General features: G+C 38.7%; 1 protein-coding gene across 2 annotated transcripts; it reads left to right on the top strand.

The window, feature by feature from the left end:
* The first annotated feature begins 473 nt into the window (after positions 1-473).
* On the top strand, positions 474-15319 carry DCUN1D5 (defective in cullin neddylation 1 domain containing 5). Of its 2 annotated transcripts, XM_065416020.1 has the most exons (8): positions 474-573; positions 2992-3083; positions 6004-6074; positions 6511-6602; positions 12922-13030; positions 13114-13218; positions 13989-14091; positions 14927-15051. In XM_065416020.1, the coding sequence occupies exons 1-8, from the start codon at positions 491-493 to the stop codon at positions 14980-14982; spliced, it is 711 nt and encodes a 236-aa protein (XP_065272092.1). In that variant the 5' UTR covers positions 474-490; the 3' UTR covers positions 14983-15051. The 2 variants fall into 2 exon arrangements, with proteins under 2 accessions (XP_065272092.1, XP_065272099.1); XM_065416027.1 differs by lacking the exon at positions 13989-14091 and having other exon boundaries at positions 14927-15319.
* Positions 15320-18948: the final 3629 nt, after the last annotated feature.

Genomic DNA, 18948 nt, shown 5'->3' on the forward strand with positions numbered 1-18948 from the left:
CCGGCGTGCGGGGAGCAGCTCTGAGGCCGGGCAGCGGGGGAAGGCGGCCCGGACGGGTCAGTTGTGCAGCTTCGGGCGCGCGGACATAGCGCCCGCAGCGCAGCTCGCTACGCTCAGCCCCGCCCCGCGTGGGGCGCTAAGAGGAGCGTGGGCGCGCGGAGGTGGGTGTGTCAGGCACCAGCATTGGACCCGCCCCTCGCTGTTAGTCCCGCCCCCCGCGATTCTGTCACTTCCTGCTCCAGTCCTGCCGTCTGCGTCCGGGTCGCGCCGCCGGGTCCCTCCTTACCCGCCCGTAGCGGGACACGCACTTTCCCTGCCGGGGCAGAAGCAGCCGCCAGCGGCGAGGCCCGGGCGGCTTGTGCGGGGAGGGGAACACGGGGCTCCTCTCCTCGTCCCCACGAGGCGCCTGGGGCTGTGCCCTGGGGGGACGCGCTTGAGGGCCCCGGCTACCTGCAGCGGGGCGGCCCCTCCCGCTCCCCGAGGCAGGAAGATGCCGGTGAAGAAGAAAAGAAAATCCGCGGCGGCGGCAGCGGTAGCGGATGAGACCGGCCTCAAGAAATGTAAACTGGGCAGGTACCGTATCCCCGCCCCCCGTGGTCCCTGCTGCGGCGTCGCTAGGCTGCAGCGTGGGGGCGGCGTTGCTGGGCAGCGGGGTGTCAGCGCTGCACGGTGCCACTGGGCACGTGTTGGTGCCCCAGGGCGGGTGACACCGAGACCTGCTGTCACAGCTCAGAGTGGATCTGAAACGTGCTGTGGCTTGGCGACACGTGTCCTCACGTCGCGACATCAGTTGGCCGCGACATCCCATGGTGTCATGGCGTGTTGGCATGTTGACACATGCCGTCCTGTTGCTCTGATATGGGGTGTTGTATCGCAGCAGGGCGGCCCAGCCATTCAGTGCAGCACATAGTACAGTGACAGCTTGACATAACATAACGGGGTCACAGACACATCTTGTATGTTGTGGCATGGCCTCCATGTTTGGCTTGTTCAACAAGCTTGAGGGGACTAGCTTACAACCCTGCCTCTCTTTCCTGTTCTATTTTGCATAACTGTGCCATTTACTATGGAGCTTGGGTTGCTCCCAATATCTGTCTCCTTGTTCAAACCCACTGCATCACACTTGCGGTTCTGTAGATCTGGGAGGCTGGGTTTCATAGTACCCATAATCTCCAGGTTAGGTTACAGTATGTGTAGCAGAATGGGAGTAGGGCGGCAGGATTCACAACAAAACAAGGAAGCCTAGAATACCCAAAACAAGTGAGAAGCATCTCATTAAAATGAATGAATATACCAGAGATCTGCTGAGTATCTAAAGTCCCTTTTTAAAGGCCACTTGTGCTTCAGTACCAGATAAACAGATTAGAGCAACAATTAAACATTATAATACACCCATCTGAACAAAATATAATAGGAACTAACGAGTATAGTTTCTGTAAAGGGAAATTGTGCCTCTCTAATCTGTTAGAATTATTTGAGCATGTCAGTAAAATAGTGAGTGGAAGAGAACCAACTGACTGAAGTTATCAGGACTTTCAAGAAGCCTTTGAAAAGTTTCTCACAAGAGACTATTAAGGAAATTTAGTAGCTATGGGGTGAAAAGCAAAGGATTGTCATGGATTAGCAATTGTCTAAAAGACAGAAAACAAAGAATATGAATGGAGTAGTCAGTTTTCACTATGGCAAAAGGTTAGCAGTGGAATGCTCTAATGTTCTGTATCAGGGCCAGTGTTTTAAACAGTTATTAAACTTGGGAAAAAATAACCAAAACTCACTGTATGGCTTTGTTTCTTCCTAATTATTTACATTTTTAATCTCAAATTGATAGATGCTTTTCTTCAGCACAGCGTTAAATGCAGCTTGTCATTTAAGACCTGATTTTACAAAGTGCTGAATGTCCTGAACTCCCAGTGAATTTTGCAGTGTTTTATTAGGTGATAAATGTGCCCACTACCTCACAGCATTGGAACCTTCTTTTCTTGTTTAACACGTCTCATTTTAAAGTTGCCATGAAGGAATTGCATAATTCCAAATCCTCTTTTACTGTCAGTTTTTACCTCATTTTTACATAAACTAATAATTTTAATAATGTAAAAGGATGTCTTCTAAGTTTGAAAGAAGACTTTTTTTCTAAAGGTGTTATAGTTTGTTAAAGATGATGTGACCACTTTTAATTGAAAGAAATGTAGGTTATAAAGTGTAATCTATGTAGAATGATGGACTGCACAGATTTTACCTCATACACATTTGCACGTCACAATGAAGTCATTGGGGTTTAGTGCACATATGCAAGAGCAGAACCTGATCTTTACTGTCTACATATTGTGTGTGTGTAAAATTAATGGATTTACCATGGATTGTTTATTGTTATTATTTTCTCTGGCATCCAGACACACTGTGCATGTCCATTTATAGGATATGTGATGATATAAACAGATGTTTACATTAGAAAAAGAGAACAAAAATTTTCAAATTTATATATGTAAATAAAAATAGTGTGACTCTCAAAGGTGCTGAACTCTGTGGTTCCCCTAACGTGGGATTTGTGGGTGCTCAACACTTCTGAAAAATCAGGTCACTTACATTAGGATATTTAATTATGGATTTAGAAGCCTAACTAGGCACCCAGGTTTAAATATTTGGCTAACAACATAAGAGCTATTGCTGTTGCATTGATATTTTGACAGACCACATCCTTTTGTGCTCTTGCAAACTAGTAGTATTTTTAAATATCAGACAAGGAATATTTGTCATAAATTTGGCAGTGTGAGAGAACTATCTACAACTCTTATCAATGCATAGAATTTATGTGAAGTACTGTATCAAACTGCTGCCACTAAAACAAATTCCATATATGCTGATTGTTCATGAAGACATTTTTTGGTTTAGTTCTGACTAGTAATAAAGTATTTGGAACTTAATAGAAAATAGTCATTTCTAAAAAATGAGGAACAGTGGATTTAACATTTTAGGCATGTGTATTTTTATAAGCTATTGCAGATCGCAAGCCTCTGGTAAACTGATAAGTGGAGAGGAGCATTTTTCAAGCAAGAAGTGCCTGGCTTGGTTTTATGAATATGCAGGTATGGAAGTAACTACAGACATGTTTAAAATCATATGGGTTTGTTTGAAATTAACAAGCTAATAATAAATTTTTAAAAATTAACACTTGTTTTTTCACATTAATGTTTTTCTGGATAAATAGGCCATGACACATGAATTGGTGTTTCTTGTACAATTGTGTTTCCAGCTAAAAAGTATCCCTCTAACTTCTTTAGAACCCACATCTCTTTCCCATCTCCTCCTCCTCCTCTTCTACTTGATCAGTACTTCTAAGGCTTATTACTTACTGTGGCCTTATTTAAAATAATACAGCTGTGTTGCATTGTACACAGTGGTTATCCAGAAGCCAAACAAGTGTCCTTCCTATTGATTCGGGGAAAACAAAACACAGTAAAACAGGGTGCGAAAAGATTCTCCAGACAGTGAAATAACATCTAATTATCTTTTGCATGACTAAATTTTGTTATTTAAAACATAATGGGGAGGGTCATTCAGTAACACTGTGCATTAGTTCATAATACTGTACCCTAAATTTTTGCTTTAAGTTATGACAACAAACAAACCCCACAAACAGAAAAGATTTGTTTTAAACGTTGAAGAAAGTTCCCTTTTTATACATTAAGCCTGCTGTGCAGCTGATCACTCAGTTTAACAAAAACTCAGTGTGTTTTGTGTAATTTGTTAAGCACTTTTTGCTGCTTATTTACTACTAAACAGTTAGAAATTGGGCCTTAGGAAATTGCTAATGTTTACAGAGCCCTTCTTCTCTAGAAAAACAACAAGGAGTCCGGTGGAACCTTAAAGACTAACATTTATTTGGGCATAAGCTTTCATGAGTAAAAAACCACTTCTTCAGATCCATGAAAGCTTATTCCCAAATAAATCTGTTAGTCTTTAAGGTGCCACCGGACTCCTTCTTGTTTTTGTGGATACAGACTAACACAACTACCCCCAATACTTGACAACTTCTCTAGATTACCGATTAAAATTCATCCTAAATAGTTTATGATTAAGTCATTACTGTTCGCTAGCACATGTGAAATGAGTTGGTTTTGTCCACTAGGAATTGGATCGAGTATCCATATCACAACTGACACCAATTGACACTTTTTTTGATAGTCTCAGCTGAGAAGCTTAGAAGTGAACTACCTTCTCACCCCTAGCAGTGGCCTCTCCAAACTACATTTGAGGCAGATTAGCCTGGGCTCTGCCACATCTTTCCAGTGGAAAAGTAGAGGATTTCAATCTCAAGGACTTTTGGTCATTAAATTCATAGTGCTTTTATGAAATCTAAATTGATGTACAATTTGCAGTTTTATTTTATAGGGTCTTGAACTATGTGAATGTATATATTCTATATTTTAAAAAAATAATTTATTTATCATTGCATATTAACCAGTGGACTAAATGTTTTAAGGATACAATTAAATGATTTCTCGTCTAATCTAAACATGTAATCTTTTTAAAAAATATATTATGTAGAGAGGAAAAAACTGTAACCACAATGAAGTTGCAACCCATTGAATGGATTTCATACATAGTGTCCTTTACAAAGTGCTAAGTGTCTGATCGTGCAAACACACTCAAGTACTTCCATTGAAGTCAATGGGGCTGTTAATTGTAAAGGAAAGTTCCTCATATTTGTAACAGTTTCAGGATTGAATGCTCAACTATTAAATATATTCCATGCTCAAGAAAACCACGTACTTGGACAGCAGTGTGCTACCTTGTACTAGATCCATAAACCAGTGGTTGTGCTCTACAAACCAGATTCACTTTCCTGTCTGCCAATAGCACGCATTACCTGAAAAGGAAGTAACTTTTAATATTCAGAATTGACTATGGCTCTAATTCCATTAATCAGCAGAATTACCAGTTTTTTAAAATGAGTTCTGATTCAGGATCATAGCCATGATACTGCTAATTTAAGATGGCTATAATGCATGGAAAAGTATAGGTCTCTCTCATCCCCTCCAACGCTAACCGTGTACCCCAAAAAGTAGTAATTTGCAAAATTACCATAGTTGTCCCAAAAACATAACATGCACCCTTTTGTAGTTTGGTAACATGCTGTTTTAGCAGATACCTAAGTAATTATCCAGGACCTAGCAAAATGGTATGTAAAGTAAATAGACCTTCCAACAACATGTGTCCATCCAGCTTTGTTAATAGCCCGGTTGGAGTAATTGTTGGAACAAACTCATCAGAAATATCTGAAGTACCAGGGAGAGGATCATAGCAACAATGCAATGGATAAACCCCAGAATATGTCTGTATGTGTGTTTTTTTTTTTTTTATACGATGCCAAGTTTGCTGCTTGTCAGAGGCTTTATTATACAAAGGGGCAGCATATAGCATAAAACCAAGCATAACAATCCCAGCAAGCTCATCCTTAGATGCTATGTAATACATTTAATGTTATCACACTATTATTATTTATTATAAAATTACATCCAAAATGCTAAATTATCAGCTAAACTGAGGCTATGGACAATTATTAATTGGTAAATAATTATTTTCATATAACTTGATTCCTCCCCTGAAAATTTAGGCTTAAACCATAATCTCAGCAGTACTTAAAAAATAATAATAAAAACAATAGCTACTTGGCCTCAGTGAATGCTTTCCTTGACAAAATAGCTGTTGTAGGGCTTTGTTGACTAGGTCAAATCATGTTGAAGATGACTGAGTTATCAAATAGCCTTTGAGGATACTTTGTAAGTGATAACTGGTACTCTACTTTTCATCTTCCCCTGCGTTACAGATAGGGTCATTTTCTACCACAAAGGCTATAGATACAAGTAATGCTGTAATTCTGTGTCAGTTCTTAAATGTAATCTTTTATTTAATATATCTTCTTTTTATGTATGTAATCAAAATTAGCAATGATTGTAATTTGAATGTTATATAACTTAGACTGATTTCTTTTTGGTTTTGAAGGTCCTGATGAAGTTGTAGGGCCAGAGGGAATGGAAAAGTTCTGTGAAGACATTGGTGTTGAACCTGAAAACGTAGGTTTTACTGCTGAACATTAATGGAAATTTAAGTAAATAAATCGATAAACTTTTTTGCATTAAATTTAAACTTCAGTAAGTGAAAGGGGAAAGTGTTGTGGCTTCTTAATTATGGGGGCTTTTTGCTGTATTCTCAAGGTTACAATTGGGGAGGTTTTTTTTTTTTTTTTTAAGTGTGTCAACTAAGTTTATTTTAAAACGAATAGATATACTTTATTTTCTGAAATGTAGGATTAGGGAAAGATTGTCACACAGAATTCAACTAATTTATCTACATTTCACATTTTGGAATCCTTTAAGTCTGTAGCACAATCACTTAATTATTTGAATGTTTTAGATGTTCTTCATAAACATCTAGATATCCATTTGTAAATTATAGTTGTAAATATTGTCTTCTTTGTATACTGACATTTTCCTTTCTTTTTTTCCTCAGATTATTATGTTAGTTTTAGCCTGGAAATTAGAGGCTGAAAGCATGGGATTTTTTACCAAGGAAGAATGGTTAAAGGGGATGACCTCGTTACAGTAAGAGTTTTTTATACATGATAGCATGTTCAAATTTGTGTTTGAGGAAGCAGCTATTAATTACCCTTCTCTCAATTTCTGGATAGTATGCAGGACTGATGATAAAATATAGCACCTTTTGCTCGTAGGTCTCCAATTCAAACCTGGCCCCAGTCAGTCATTGGGAGTACTAGACATATGCCATCAAATCATCAATTTAATGATTTATCTGAAATGAATTGGTGATCTTGTTTCAGACCCTAATAGACTAATGTTCACTTAGCAAAAATCATATCTTGAAATGTCATCCTAGTCAGCAAAAATCATATCTTGAAATGTCATCCTAGTCAGCAGACACACGAGTGAGTGGATATGGAGATATACCAGTGTTGAGGTATATTGGTGGGCAATATGGGGAAATTTGCATTATTGCATCCTACACCAACTCAGTGGATAGAGGATTTCAATATCCAGTCTCTATTGCTGTCAGTCATCTTTATTATTATAGGCGAGGGGCTGGAAATGACACCTATGTTTACATTGCCTAATGCTTTCCATTCTAAAAGATTCTTGGGACCATTCTTTGAGAAGCTATCATATCTCCATTGTTCACAGGTCTTTGATATTGTCAGTGGGAAAGCCCTGAGGCTAGAGACATCTTTCCTTTCTCTCATGAAATTCCATCCAGCTTTTTGCCGAGATACTAGTGAAATCAGGGTTTCCTTTCTTTCTCTTGTTGCTCAGGAAACTTTTGACAACATGCCAAGATAATAACTAAATGTGAACATTCTAAGGCTGGGCTGCTATGGCAACAACAGCACACACTGTAATGGAGATGCTAGGAAGGTGCCAGAGCAGCTGTAGTTTGGGGAAAAGAAAGCTGGGCTCACCCCCCTGATCTGGCACATGACCCCAGTAGCCTATGCTCCCTGCAAGGGTGTCACGTGGGACAGGATTCTCCACTTCCCAGTGAGTGCTGGGGAAGAGAGCGTCAGACTGGGGTCCACTCTGTAAACCCACCTGGACCCAGCAGCTCATTTTCCCCCTTGACCTCGAAGGGCATCTCATGGAGCAGGAACCCCCCTAACTCCCTCTTTTTTTGTTTAAAATTTTTTTAAAGAACTTTTTAATAAATTACATACAAAAAACTGTCAAAAGAATGTTATTTAGGTTGCAAAGTCAAGCACTCGAAAGTTAGGAAATGCCAGACTTACAGTTGCCTCTTCAACCTTAATTCAATCCCTTGTGTATATGTATTTTGATACAGTCTTTAATTACATGATTACGTACTATTTTTTTCACAGGACCTCTGCCTCAGTCAGTGCACAGGATGGACGCACAAGAGGGCAAAATTAAGGTTACTTGTGCAACTATACATCTAACATTTCCTAACTTTGGAGTGATTTACTATGCAACCTAAATAATAATTTTAACATACTAGGTTTTTTGTATGCAATTACTTATATTTTGCCCAAAAGTGGGCTTTGTAGATGTGCAAGACGACGGTTTCTTGCCTCAGAGATCTTATATTCTACCTAGAAATTGACATGGAAGAAGAGGAATTAAAATCTGGGATTTTAATTAAATTTAATTCCGTATGTAACTTTCACCCTTTTTAACTCTGTCTCTTTTCTTTGTTTTTAACCATAGTTATTTTAGTCCTTCCCTTTTTTAATACTTCGATTGTTGTTTTAACGGAAACTTATTGACAACTCCTTTCCTTTGAATCGTTAGTTCTCCTTTTTTCCTTTATAAATAAAACAATAAGAAGTCATCAGGACCAGGTGGTAATCAGAACTACTAAACTGTGATATGTAACTTATCTCTTAAATCAGTCTCTGTACCAGATGATTGGAAGATAGATAATGTAAAGCTGATCTTTAAAAAAGGCTCCAGGGGCAATCCTGGCAATTACAGGCTAGTAAGACTAATTTCAGTACCAAGCAAATTGGTTAAAACTATAGTAAAGAACTGAACAATCAGATCCAGATAACAAAATATGTTGGGGAAGAGTTAATAATTTATAAAGGGAAATCATGCCTTACCAATCTGTTAGAATTCTTTGAGGGTGTCAACAAGCATGTGGAAAATGGTGATCCAGTTGATGTAGTGTACTTGGACTTTCAGAAAGTCTTTGACAGGGTCCTACACCGAAGGCTCTTAAGCAAACTAAGCAGTCATGGGATAAGAGGGAAGGCCCTCTCATGGATCAGTAATTGGTTAAAAGATAGGATACAAAGGGTAGGAATAAATGGTCAGTTTTCTCAATGGAAAATGGTAAATAGTGGCATCCTGCAAGGATCAGTACTGGGACCTGAACTGTTCAACAGATTCATAAATGATCTGGAAAAGCAGGTAAACAGTGAGATGGCAAAGTTTGCAGATGATACAAAATTACTCAAGATAGTTAAATCCAAAGTTGACTCCAAAGAGTTGCACAGGAATCTCACAAAACTGGGTGACTGGGCAACAAAATGGCAGAGGAAATTCCATGTTAAGTGCAAAGTAATGCACATTGGAAAACATAATCCCAACTGAATTTACAACATGATGGGGGTCTAAATTAGCTGTTACCACTCAAGAAAGAGATCTTAGAGTCATTGTGGATAGTTCTTTAAAAACATCCGCTCAGTGTGCAGCAGCAGTCAAAAAAAGCTAAGAGCATGTTAGGAGCCATTAGGAAAGGGATAGATAATAAGACAGAAAATATCATCATGCCACTATATAAATCCATTATACACCCACACCTTGAATACTGTGTGCAGTTCTGGTCATTCCATCTCAAAATATATATATATATTAAAAGTGGAAAAGGTACAGAGAAGAGCAACAAAAATGACTGGGGTATGGAGTAGCGTCCATATGAGTAGAGACAAAAAAAGACAGGAACTCTTCAGCCTAGAGAAGACATGACTAAGGGGTGATATGATAGACCTCTATAACATCATGAATGGTGTGGAGAAAATGAATTAAAAAGTGTTATTTACCCCTTCACATACCATAAGAATCAGGGGTCACCAAATGAAATTAATAGGCAGCAGGTTTAAAACAAATATAAGGAAGTACTTCTTCACACAACGCACAGTCAACTTAGGGAATTTATTGCCAGGGGATGTTGTGAAGCCCAAAAGTATAACTGTTTTAAAAAAAAATTAGTTAAGTTCATGGAGGATAGCTACATCAATAGCTATTAGTCAAGATGGTTCAGCAAGACAGCCCCATGGTCTGTGTGCCCCTTAACCTCCAACTGCCAGATGCTAGGATTGGATGACAGAAGATGGATCAATTGAAATTGCTCTGTTCTGTTCATTCCCTCTGAAGCATCTGGCACTAGCCACTGTCTGAAGACAGGGTACTGGGCTAGATGGACAATAGGTCTGACCCATTATGGCCGTTCTTATGAGCATCATTTAACTTTCCTTCCTGCTTAATTCCTCCGCATCATCACCTCTCCTTCCCTTCTTCTATAGCCCAACAGAAAGTAGTAAGTTTAATGTAAATGAAACCTTCCACCAGTTATTTCATTCAGTTGATCATCTGACATTGTGGGACCTCTAGTGCAACAAAGATGTGCTTCTCTGCTACTCCCACTGCAGCTGTACTGTGTCTGTGGTCTAAGGCACTTTATAAGGCAGGGGTCGGCAATGTTCGGCACGCGGCTCGCCAGGGTAAGCACCCTGGCGGGCCGGGCCAGTTTTATTTACCTGCTGACGCGGCAGGTTCGGCCGATCGCGGCCCCCACTCGCCGCGGTTCGCCGTCCCAGGCCAATGTGGGCGGCGAGAAGCGGCGCGGGCAAGCGATGTGCTGGCCGCGGCTTCTCGACGCTCCGATTGGCCCGGGACGGCGAACCGCGGCCAGTGGGGGCCGCGATCGGCCGAACCTGCCACATCAGCAGGTAAGTAAAACTGGCTCGGCCCGCCAGGGTGCTTACCCTGGCGAGCCGCGTACCGAACATTGCCGACCCCTGTTATAAGGTGTCCACTAATAATCTGGAAGAAGTTGAAGGGACTGCTTCTTTACATGACTGGAGAAACAGGCAGCATGGATTCAGTCCTCAGTGCACTTCTGTTCAGTTGAATCAACCATTGGAGTTGATCATCAATCATCAATTGGAGGTGGGAGCTGCAGAGAGGCCTTCTCTCTCCCTTGCAGATGGAAAAAAATGGTTCAAATAAAGCATATATATGTCAGTACCATTTAAGCCTTGGAGTTTTATGATATGGGTGGTGTTATTTCGTTTTGTGGGAGTACTGGACACACTAGCATAAAGCTTTGTTTTTTGTTCTTTTTTTAAAAAAATCTGGTAGATAAGTAACCAATGAGAACTTGGTGACAGACTGCTTTTGTCCAAAAATCCAGGTTCTCATCTCCGTGCAAGGTGTCTACTTTCCTCTGACGCATCAGGTATCACTAAAGGCAGGATACTCGGCCCGATGGACAATGATTATTATGGCATTTTCTATGTGGAGTCTGCCTTACATAGACCCCAAAATAGAAGTCAAAGTACCACTCATTCTTGGCATTATATTGGCTTACATATTGCATACCTATATGTATTGCAGACATATTTTTTTATATTTCAGTTAATGTCAGGACAAAGGTTCCAACAATGAAAGAGACAGGCTTGTTGTGTATGCATGTTGGTTTTACTTTAAATTTAACTCTACTGTATTCAAATTTAGGGACAAGTGTCCAGAGTGAAAGTTGACAAATAATAAATAATAATAATAATAATTAATGGAGATATCCCATCTCCTAGAACTGGAAGGGACCTTGAAAGGTCATCGAGTCCAGCCCCCTGCCTTCACTAGCAGGACCAAGTACTGATTTTTGCCCCAGATCCCTAAGTGGCCCCCTCAAGGATTGAACTCACAACCCTGGGTTTAGCAGGCCAATGCTCAAACCACTGAGCTATCCCTCCCCCCCAAATACATGGTTCAGGCTTTCCTGGGAGGATAAATAAAAACTGAACTAATTTAGATCTTATTATTTATGTAGAGGCTCACCATATTTTACAAAACAAATAAGGCAGGGTTGAGGTTAAGTGTTAAGTGTAAAACTAATAATTTTTGTAATGTGTATGTACAATTTAATTATTTTATTATTTAGTGAGGACTGATCTTCTTTGCACTCTACAGATTTGGCCCAGGGCCTGTGCCATTTTGTGTAGTTGCTAGTGCCCTCCACCAGCAGCAAAAAGTCTGCCTGGTAGAAGTTGTGACAGAGCAAAATGTCAGCAGTATTCTTCCCCTGGGAGGCATAGAGTGAGCCAACACAACCCGAAGTAGGAGATGCTGGTTGGGAAGGAGGCACATCATCTCAGCAACATGCACTGCAAGATTCCTAATGGCCTCTCTTTCATGTATAACCCCAATGGAGTGCAGAGTTAATATAACCAACTGCTCTTCTTTGAAGTGAATCCCTACAGTGGGATTCACAGGTGAAAATTACCCATTCTGTGCCAGTGTTGGTGAATCTAGCCCATACACTTTTTTTTTTTTTTTTTTTTTTTAAGAGCCATGCTAAGAAAAATATTTCCAAAGCTATTTTTGACAGAGCCAATTTCATGAGCAATAATTTTTATACTTGTAAATTCTGTTCTGTAATTTGTGAACCACTTTTTTCTGCCAGTCCCAGTTTAATGGGCACTGAGCAGTTCATGCTGTGGTATTTGCTCTCAGCTTTCAGTTAAGTCATATAAAAGAGGCTCTAGGATATTTTGCATAGTGCTTGAGCAATCTACAACTCTTACATATGTATAACTAATGAAAATTTTGTATCTGCAAGGTGCGCAGCATAGGGTCTTTACTTACATCTAGATTTTGCTGCACTTATTGACACTGAACGGTACCTTACTCCATAAGGCTTGAAATACTTGCAGAGCAAGCATTGGCTTGCTAAACCCAGGGTTGTGAGTTCAATCCTTGAGGGGGCCACTTAGGGATCGGGGCAAAAATCTGTCTGGGGATTGTTCCTGCTTTGAGCAGGGGGTTGGACTAGATGACCTCCTGAGGTCCCTTCCAACCCTGATAGTCTATGATACTAAACAAGTAAGGTGGCAGAATCTGGTCCTTGGTAATTTAAAAGGTTGTACTTTGAATAGTACAAGAAGTGAATTTAAACTGTGTACTTGGTAAACGAAAGTCCTTTTACATGGCCTGAGCATCCCGAATGTCAGTGACTTGTGAATGGTGAATGCTTCTGAAAAACAGGTCTATATTACCCTCTGCAAGCATGTTTATAATAGGCGCAAACTTGACCCTTGCATATAATGTTTTTATTATTATTATTATTATTATTTATTATTTATTTAACATTATTTATTTGGTTTTGTTTAAGGTGTGACTGCACAGAAAAGTTACAGAGTAAGTTTGATTTTTTGCGGTCACAACTGAATGACATTTCATCCTTTAAGAATATCTACAGATATGCCTTTGATTTTGCAAGGGTAAGTCTGTCTGATCATTAGAACATTTGAGTACAAGTTCCTTTATCAATTTTTCCTAAGTGCTCCTTTCTTCGTAATTTTAGGATAAAGACCAGCGAAGTCTTGATATTGATACTGCAAAATCTATGTTAGCGCTTCTGCTTGGAAGAACATGGCCACTGTTCTCAGTATTTTATCAGTACTTGGAGGTATGCACTCTATTATTGTTTTAAAAAATAAATTGTCTCAGCTGTCTGGAGGGTGACATTACAGTGTGCTGCTGTAAGAAGAGGTTTTGAGGATTGTGCACCTCTGTGTGAGGGTACAGCTATATTGCTCCTCCATTGCACCTTGATTGACACATTTATGAAACAGCAATAGCTTCTGTATATCTCCAAGGAGAACTTCTTTTTCCTTTCCGCTGCACCCTCCCAAGCCAAAGTGAGCTGTAATATAAGTAGCTGAAATTTCTTTCTTCTCATATCGAAAAGGTAAACTTGGAGTTAAATGTGCCTCTCTACCACTTAAGCCACTACATGACCCAAAGTGAGTATCTTTGGGGACTCTACTTTAGCTCATAGCCTGGAGGGAAGGAGAATCCCTTGTTGAATTTGATTCAGGGCAAGATGTAAAATATACCCTTTTTTCCAAGCTTCCCAATAACAGCCACTAGATTCTCCTGATATTTTATCTTCTGGATACTATTCACAACCATTTTCCTCAGAGAAACTCTCTGGCTTCTGCACAGGGTTGCAGAATATATCCCCCCTAATCTTCTATTTGTTTTTTCAGCTGGTGTTATATGCCCTTAGATACCAATTTGATGGGCATCTTGTGAATTGATGAAATAATGGATGTCAGTATCCAGTAATGGAATTGTGTACATTGGGAAATAACTCAAGACAACTCTTGAAATACTAAAAATTAAAGACCTATTTTTATCAGATTCCCTGATTAAATATTTTTTTATTTTTCTTAGCAATCAAAGTATAGAGTTATGAACAAGGATCAGTGGTACAATGTGTTAGAATTCAGCAGAACTGTGCATGCAGATCTTAGCAACTACGATGAAGATGGTGCATGTAAGTGTTCATAACATTGTTTATTCAAGTGTAGTTTCAATATTCCCAGTTCCCAGAATGGAGGAATAAATTTAAGTTCCATGAAAGGAAACTTTACTTTAAAGTACAAAATATAATTTAGAATAAATCTAAAGAAAAACTGGCCCAAAGGCTTACAAGCAACAGGCCAGATCATCAGCAGTTGTTAATTGCTGTAACTCCCTTGAAGCACACAGAGCTGTACCAATTTACAGGAGCTGAGGATCTGATCCATTGTGTTCAGCTGCTACATGACAACCGGGGTTTGGACACAACCTCTCTTTTGAGCCAATGAATGCTGGGCTCCAGTTAAACTGAGGCAACATAGTTTCCCATCCTTGGGGAATGATCTGTGGTTTTCTTCCAGCCAGAGCTAAAGTACAGTCAAGTATATTACATTTTTATTGAATAAGGCATCTCATATTGCTCCTTATTCTAGACAATAGCATGCAATTTTGAAATCTTTAGCAAAAGGGAATTCTTTAGCCTGGTTTGTAGCATAGCTCTATTAAGATGTTAATTTAATATCATTTTACTAATTTAATAAAATCTACTCAAACTGTCAAATGCTTTATTTTAAAAAACAAACAAACAAACAAAACTTCACCTTCTCCAGCCCCCAAATACAACTCTCATTCATCAGTTTTTGGTGTGGTATAATTTTAGTTATCTTAAATTCTTCATAAACATTTGATCATAATAATTGACACTGAACACTACCTAGACTAAATGATTTAGCCTTTATAGTTCAAGAGGAGACTAAAAAGTAGTTTTTAAAGGCTTTGCATCTTGTAACTTTGAACATTGCTATTTCCAGGGCCCGTTCTCCTTGATGAATTTGTTGAGTGGCAAAAAGTTCGTCAAGTGTCATAGCAAGAACTTTGAAGAAAATGCAGAATTTTTTGATGCCCACCTCTATACAAACTAATGAGACAAAACCAAGGGTTGCATTTTCATGCTTATGAAAGACTTTACAGTGATTTTTTTTTTTTTTCCTTTTTTTTTTAAAGGAAGTTTTCTTGTTACATGTGATATGGGCATTGAACCACACCTCTTCTGAGACTGAAAGTTGGAGTTTGTTTTTGAGTCTTATGTTTATAGCATTTATTTCAGAACAATAAAGATCCAGATTTGTGACAAAGGCCTAAAAGTGAAGGATGTCCCATGAGTGTGGTGTCTATTTTTGAAATTCAAAACTTTTCAGATTTTACTTTCTCAGAAATGCCCTTTGCTCTGAGTTGTGTGGGTTTTTTTAAATGTGCTTAACTGGCACACTGTAGTATGCTGATGGTATGATTGTCTTGTGCGATACAAGTTAGAAGGAATGACTGTTGATCTTAAGCTCTGGGTGGTATTTTATTCGTTTGCATACTAGTATCAGACATGGGTTGTGCCACAACATTCATCTCCAGGTGGAGACAAAGGCCTTAAAAATTCATTTTTCTCCACTACTCAGTCAGGGCTGTATCATTTAAAGGCATGGCCATTTTTAAAAAGTCATATGTGCATGGCTCCATATGCTGTATAGCTAGAAAATAGTCACTTGTATATCAAACGGTACTAACGTTAATACTGTTTGGTACAACAAGGCATTGGATTGTTTTGAGTGAAAAGTGCAATTTATATTTTAAAAGGGAAAGCTGGGAACACCTGATGACTTGGCTACAAGGCTAATTTAGGTTCTTATACATTGGACTAGACGCATTCACAAAGGTGATCCTCTTAACTGTTGCTCCCTGAAGGTTTTTTTTTTAATATATATTTAAGGCCAGAAGGGACCATTAGATCATCTAATTTGACCTCCTGTATATCGCAAGCCATTACATTTCCCCCAGTTACTCCTGTATTGATCCCTATAACTGCTTTCCATTGCCTCATTTTGGCATCTGATACCAGCTCACAGCATTTAAATCTGGGGGAATGGTATCACTGTACTTTCCTATCAGTGAAGATGGATGCCACGTTGAAGTCTTGGCATACTCGTGAAGAAGAGGGAGAGGAATTTAATGAGAAAATGTGGAAGTTTGGGATGAGTGAGGGAATGAAGCATTTGTGACCCCTGCCTTATTATATTATTACTTATACTGTAGTAGAACCACACAACTCCAATCAGTGATCAAGGCCCCATTGTGCCAAATGCTGTAAATGCAAAAAATAAAAAACATAGTGTGCTCCTTGGGGCAGGGACTACGCTAGCTGTGACTTGAAGATCTTTGCCTCAGGGAAGTGATAACTGTTTTGCACACATTCTATCCAGGCTCAGGAAAGACAAGGAAAACTCATACCTGATGTAACTTTTTTCCTGGCTTCAGTAACTAATTTACAGTAGACAAAAGGGGGGGAAATAGTGTCTCCATGTTCTTGTTGTTCTACAGTAGAGAAATGTTACTACTCTTTCTAGATTTACTGATTGTTCAAGGTGCAGGAGACAATGACAGCCAATGCTGTCCCATGAGCAGTCTTATAGGGGTCACTTTATACTGTAGATTTACACTTCTTTTATGGCTCTGTCCAAGTGAAGAAGCATTGCAAAAGACATTGGAACACTTTGAGTTTGCTATTCTTATACAATAGCTCATCTCCACACACATACTACAGTTGTCCTAAGCATTTTTCAGGCCTTTTAGAAAAAAGACCTTTGCTTAAGTCCAGCTGATGTGTGCGGTCTACAACATTGTCTCCCAAGTATGAAAGCCACACATTCTGTATTTGCTGGTACTTCTAATTTCATCCACAACACCGTGCCTTTTGTTTGCAAATTACCCTATATCTCCTGCAGAGAAGCAGTGCCAAGTCCTTTGAGAGTTATTTCAGCAGTCCCAGAATGCATTGACAGAGCAAGGGTTATAAGGTATGTGGGATCAGTATGCACCAGAAAAAGTTCTAAGGAAGAACAAAAACTGCTATGTGGGTGCCTTGAACTGTTGGAAGCAGCAAAACATGAAATGAATTCTTGAAGTTAAGCAAGGATATCATTGCCGGGAGAGTGTTCAGATCCTGTGAGGCTCAGAAAGATTAACTCTTTTCCAAAAGTCTTGGAATATAGGTTAAGACATTAACTGTTTGTAGTGTAAAAAAAATTATCCTTGTAAGTAATTGAGAACCATTGTGAATTCTGTTTAAACAAGATGGTCCTAGGAGGTGGTAATAGTGTGAAACGGAGTGATGCATCTGCCAATGCCCAGGTGTTTAAATACTTAATGTTGCGATACAAATTGATATATCAGAGTGTCTTTATATCTCTGAAGTTTTTGTCAGTATTCCTATAATAAATCCATATTTCAGGGATTTATAACTTGATTGTGTGTGGTTAAAAATCCTATGAATTACTGTATAACTACTTAGCCTGGGAATGAATGTATTTAGACTTTTAAAAAATCAGTATAATTTTTCAAATTGAATAAAACAGAAGCAGGTTTTTAAAGTTATGTTTTTGTGCTCATAACTGCAGTCTGGCTTGTTCTTTAAATGTGAACTACTGGCTTACACAGTTTAAATGTGGACTTGTCACTTTATCTGTTTTGTTGGAGGGGAGAGTACTTAAACCTCTCTACATCTTATTGCAGATAAGTGCCAAAAAGGCTACTAATGTATTTCCTCACCTGTGTGTCCATGTCCACAAGCCAAATCTGAGTCTATCTGAATGCTTTAGCCTCAGAATTTAGTTTTGCTTTGCTCGGGAGCATTTCAATCAATGGATTAAAAATCTACAACAACGTTTTCATTATATTAAAAAAAGAGAGTTCACAAGTAAAATGCATTGTCACATTTATGACAATAAAAGCAAAGAAACGTAAGTGGAATAAAATATATTGTCTTCCAAAACCTGATGATAATGGTGTCTCTTCTGTGGTATTCTAAATAGAAAACTCCCCCTCAGTTCTTATGTTTTCAGATAGTTCCTTTTTATATGCCTTGTGTGGGTAATGTACAATTTTCCTATTTCATAACAGTTCATATTTATTTTTTTTAAAAATAAATGTTCAGAGTGAGGAGGTTAATAGTTCATCTATTTAAAGATTTGACCCATTATTTAAAAGTCGTAGTAATTAAAGGGTTAGCTATGTGTTCATATAATGCAAACACTTATTCACATGCCTAACGTTATGCTTGTGCATAAAGTTCACTTACTTAAGCATAAAGTTAAACATGCATATGTGTTTGCAAAATTGGGACCTATGTTAGCTCTTTGTATCGTATTTAACTTTACCATTTAAGCATCTACTCCTTTCCTAATATGACTTTGTAATTTCACTTGTTTATATGGTGGAATTGTTTACATTAGGATTTGATTAATACAGATACAAACTTGTTAGAGGTCACATTGTCAGAAGGGGGTATGTCATAGTCCATATTTGAACTGTTTGTTATTTCTTGGCTATCCTTGTTTCACCTTTCCAAAGTCTTTAAGCAGAATTACTGGTAGTGATGACAACATGCAATTTTCAACAGGGACCATAAATTTAACTAATGTTTCTGATGTATTTTGTTTTCAAAGCTAGTGAATAGTTTTGTGCAAAATGTACAAACTTGTCTAAGTTTGGCCTTGTTAAAAATAAAGAATAAAGATAACTTACGTAGTAGGGCCGAAAATCTGTTCCTGCTTCTGTCATGGTGCCTCTTTATCAGTTATTCATTTGTGTATATTCCACTGTGTTTAAAATCAAATGTACAACATCGTGGTAAAACACAGCTTTACTGAATAACTTCTCTGTCTCTGCCTGAGTTGCTGGAGAATAGAGATTTGTTCTCAAATAAGAGCAGCAAAGTGACATGTCAACTTCTGTAGCAGGCACTTAATCGGAGTAAACAGTTACTAGACAACAATTATTGTCTCTA

This window comes from Emys orbicularis, chromosome 1, assembly GCF_028017835.1.
Source record: "Emys orbicularis isolate rEmyOrb1 chromosome 1, rEmyOrb1.hap1, whole genome shotgun sequence".
Lineage (NCBI taxonomy): Eukaryota > Metazoa > Chordata > Testudines > Emydidae > Emys > Emys orbicularis.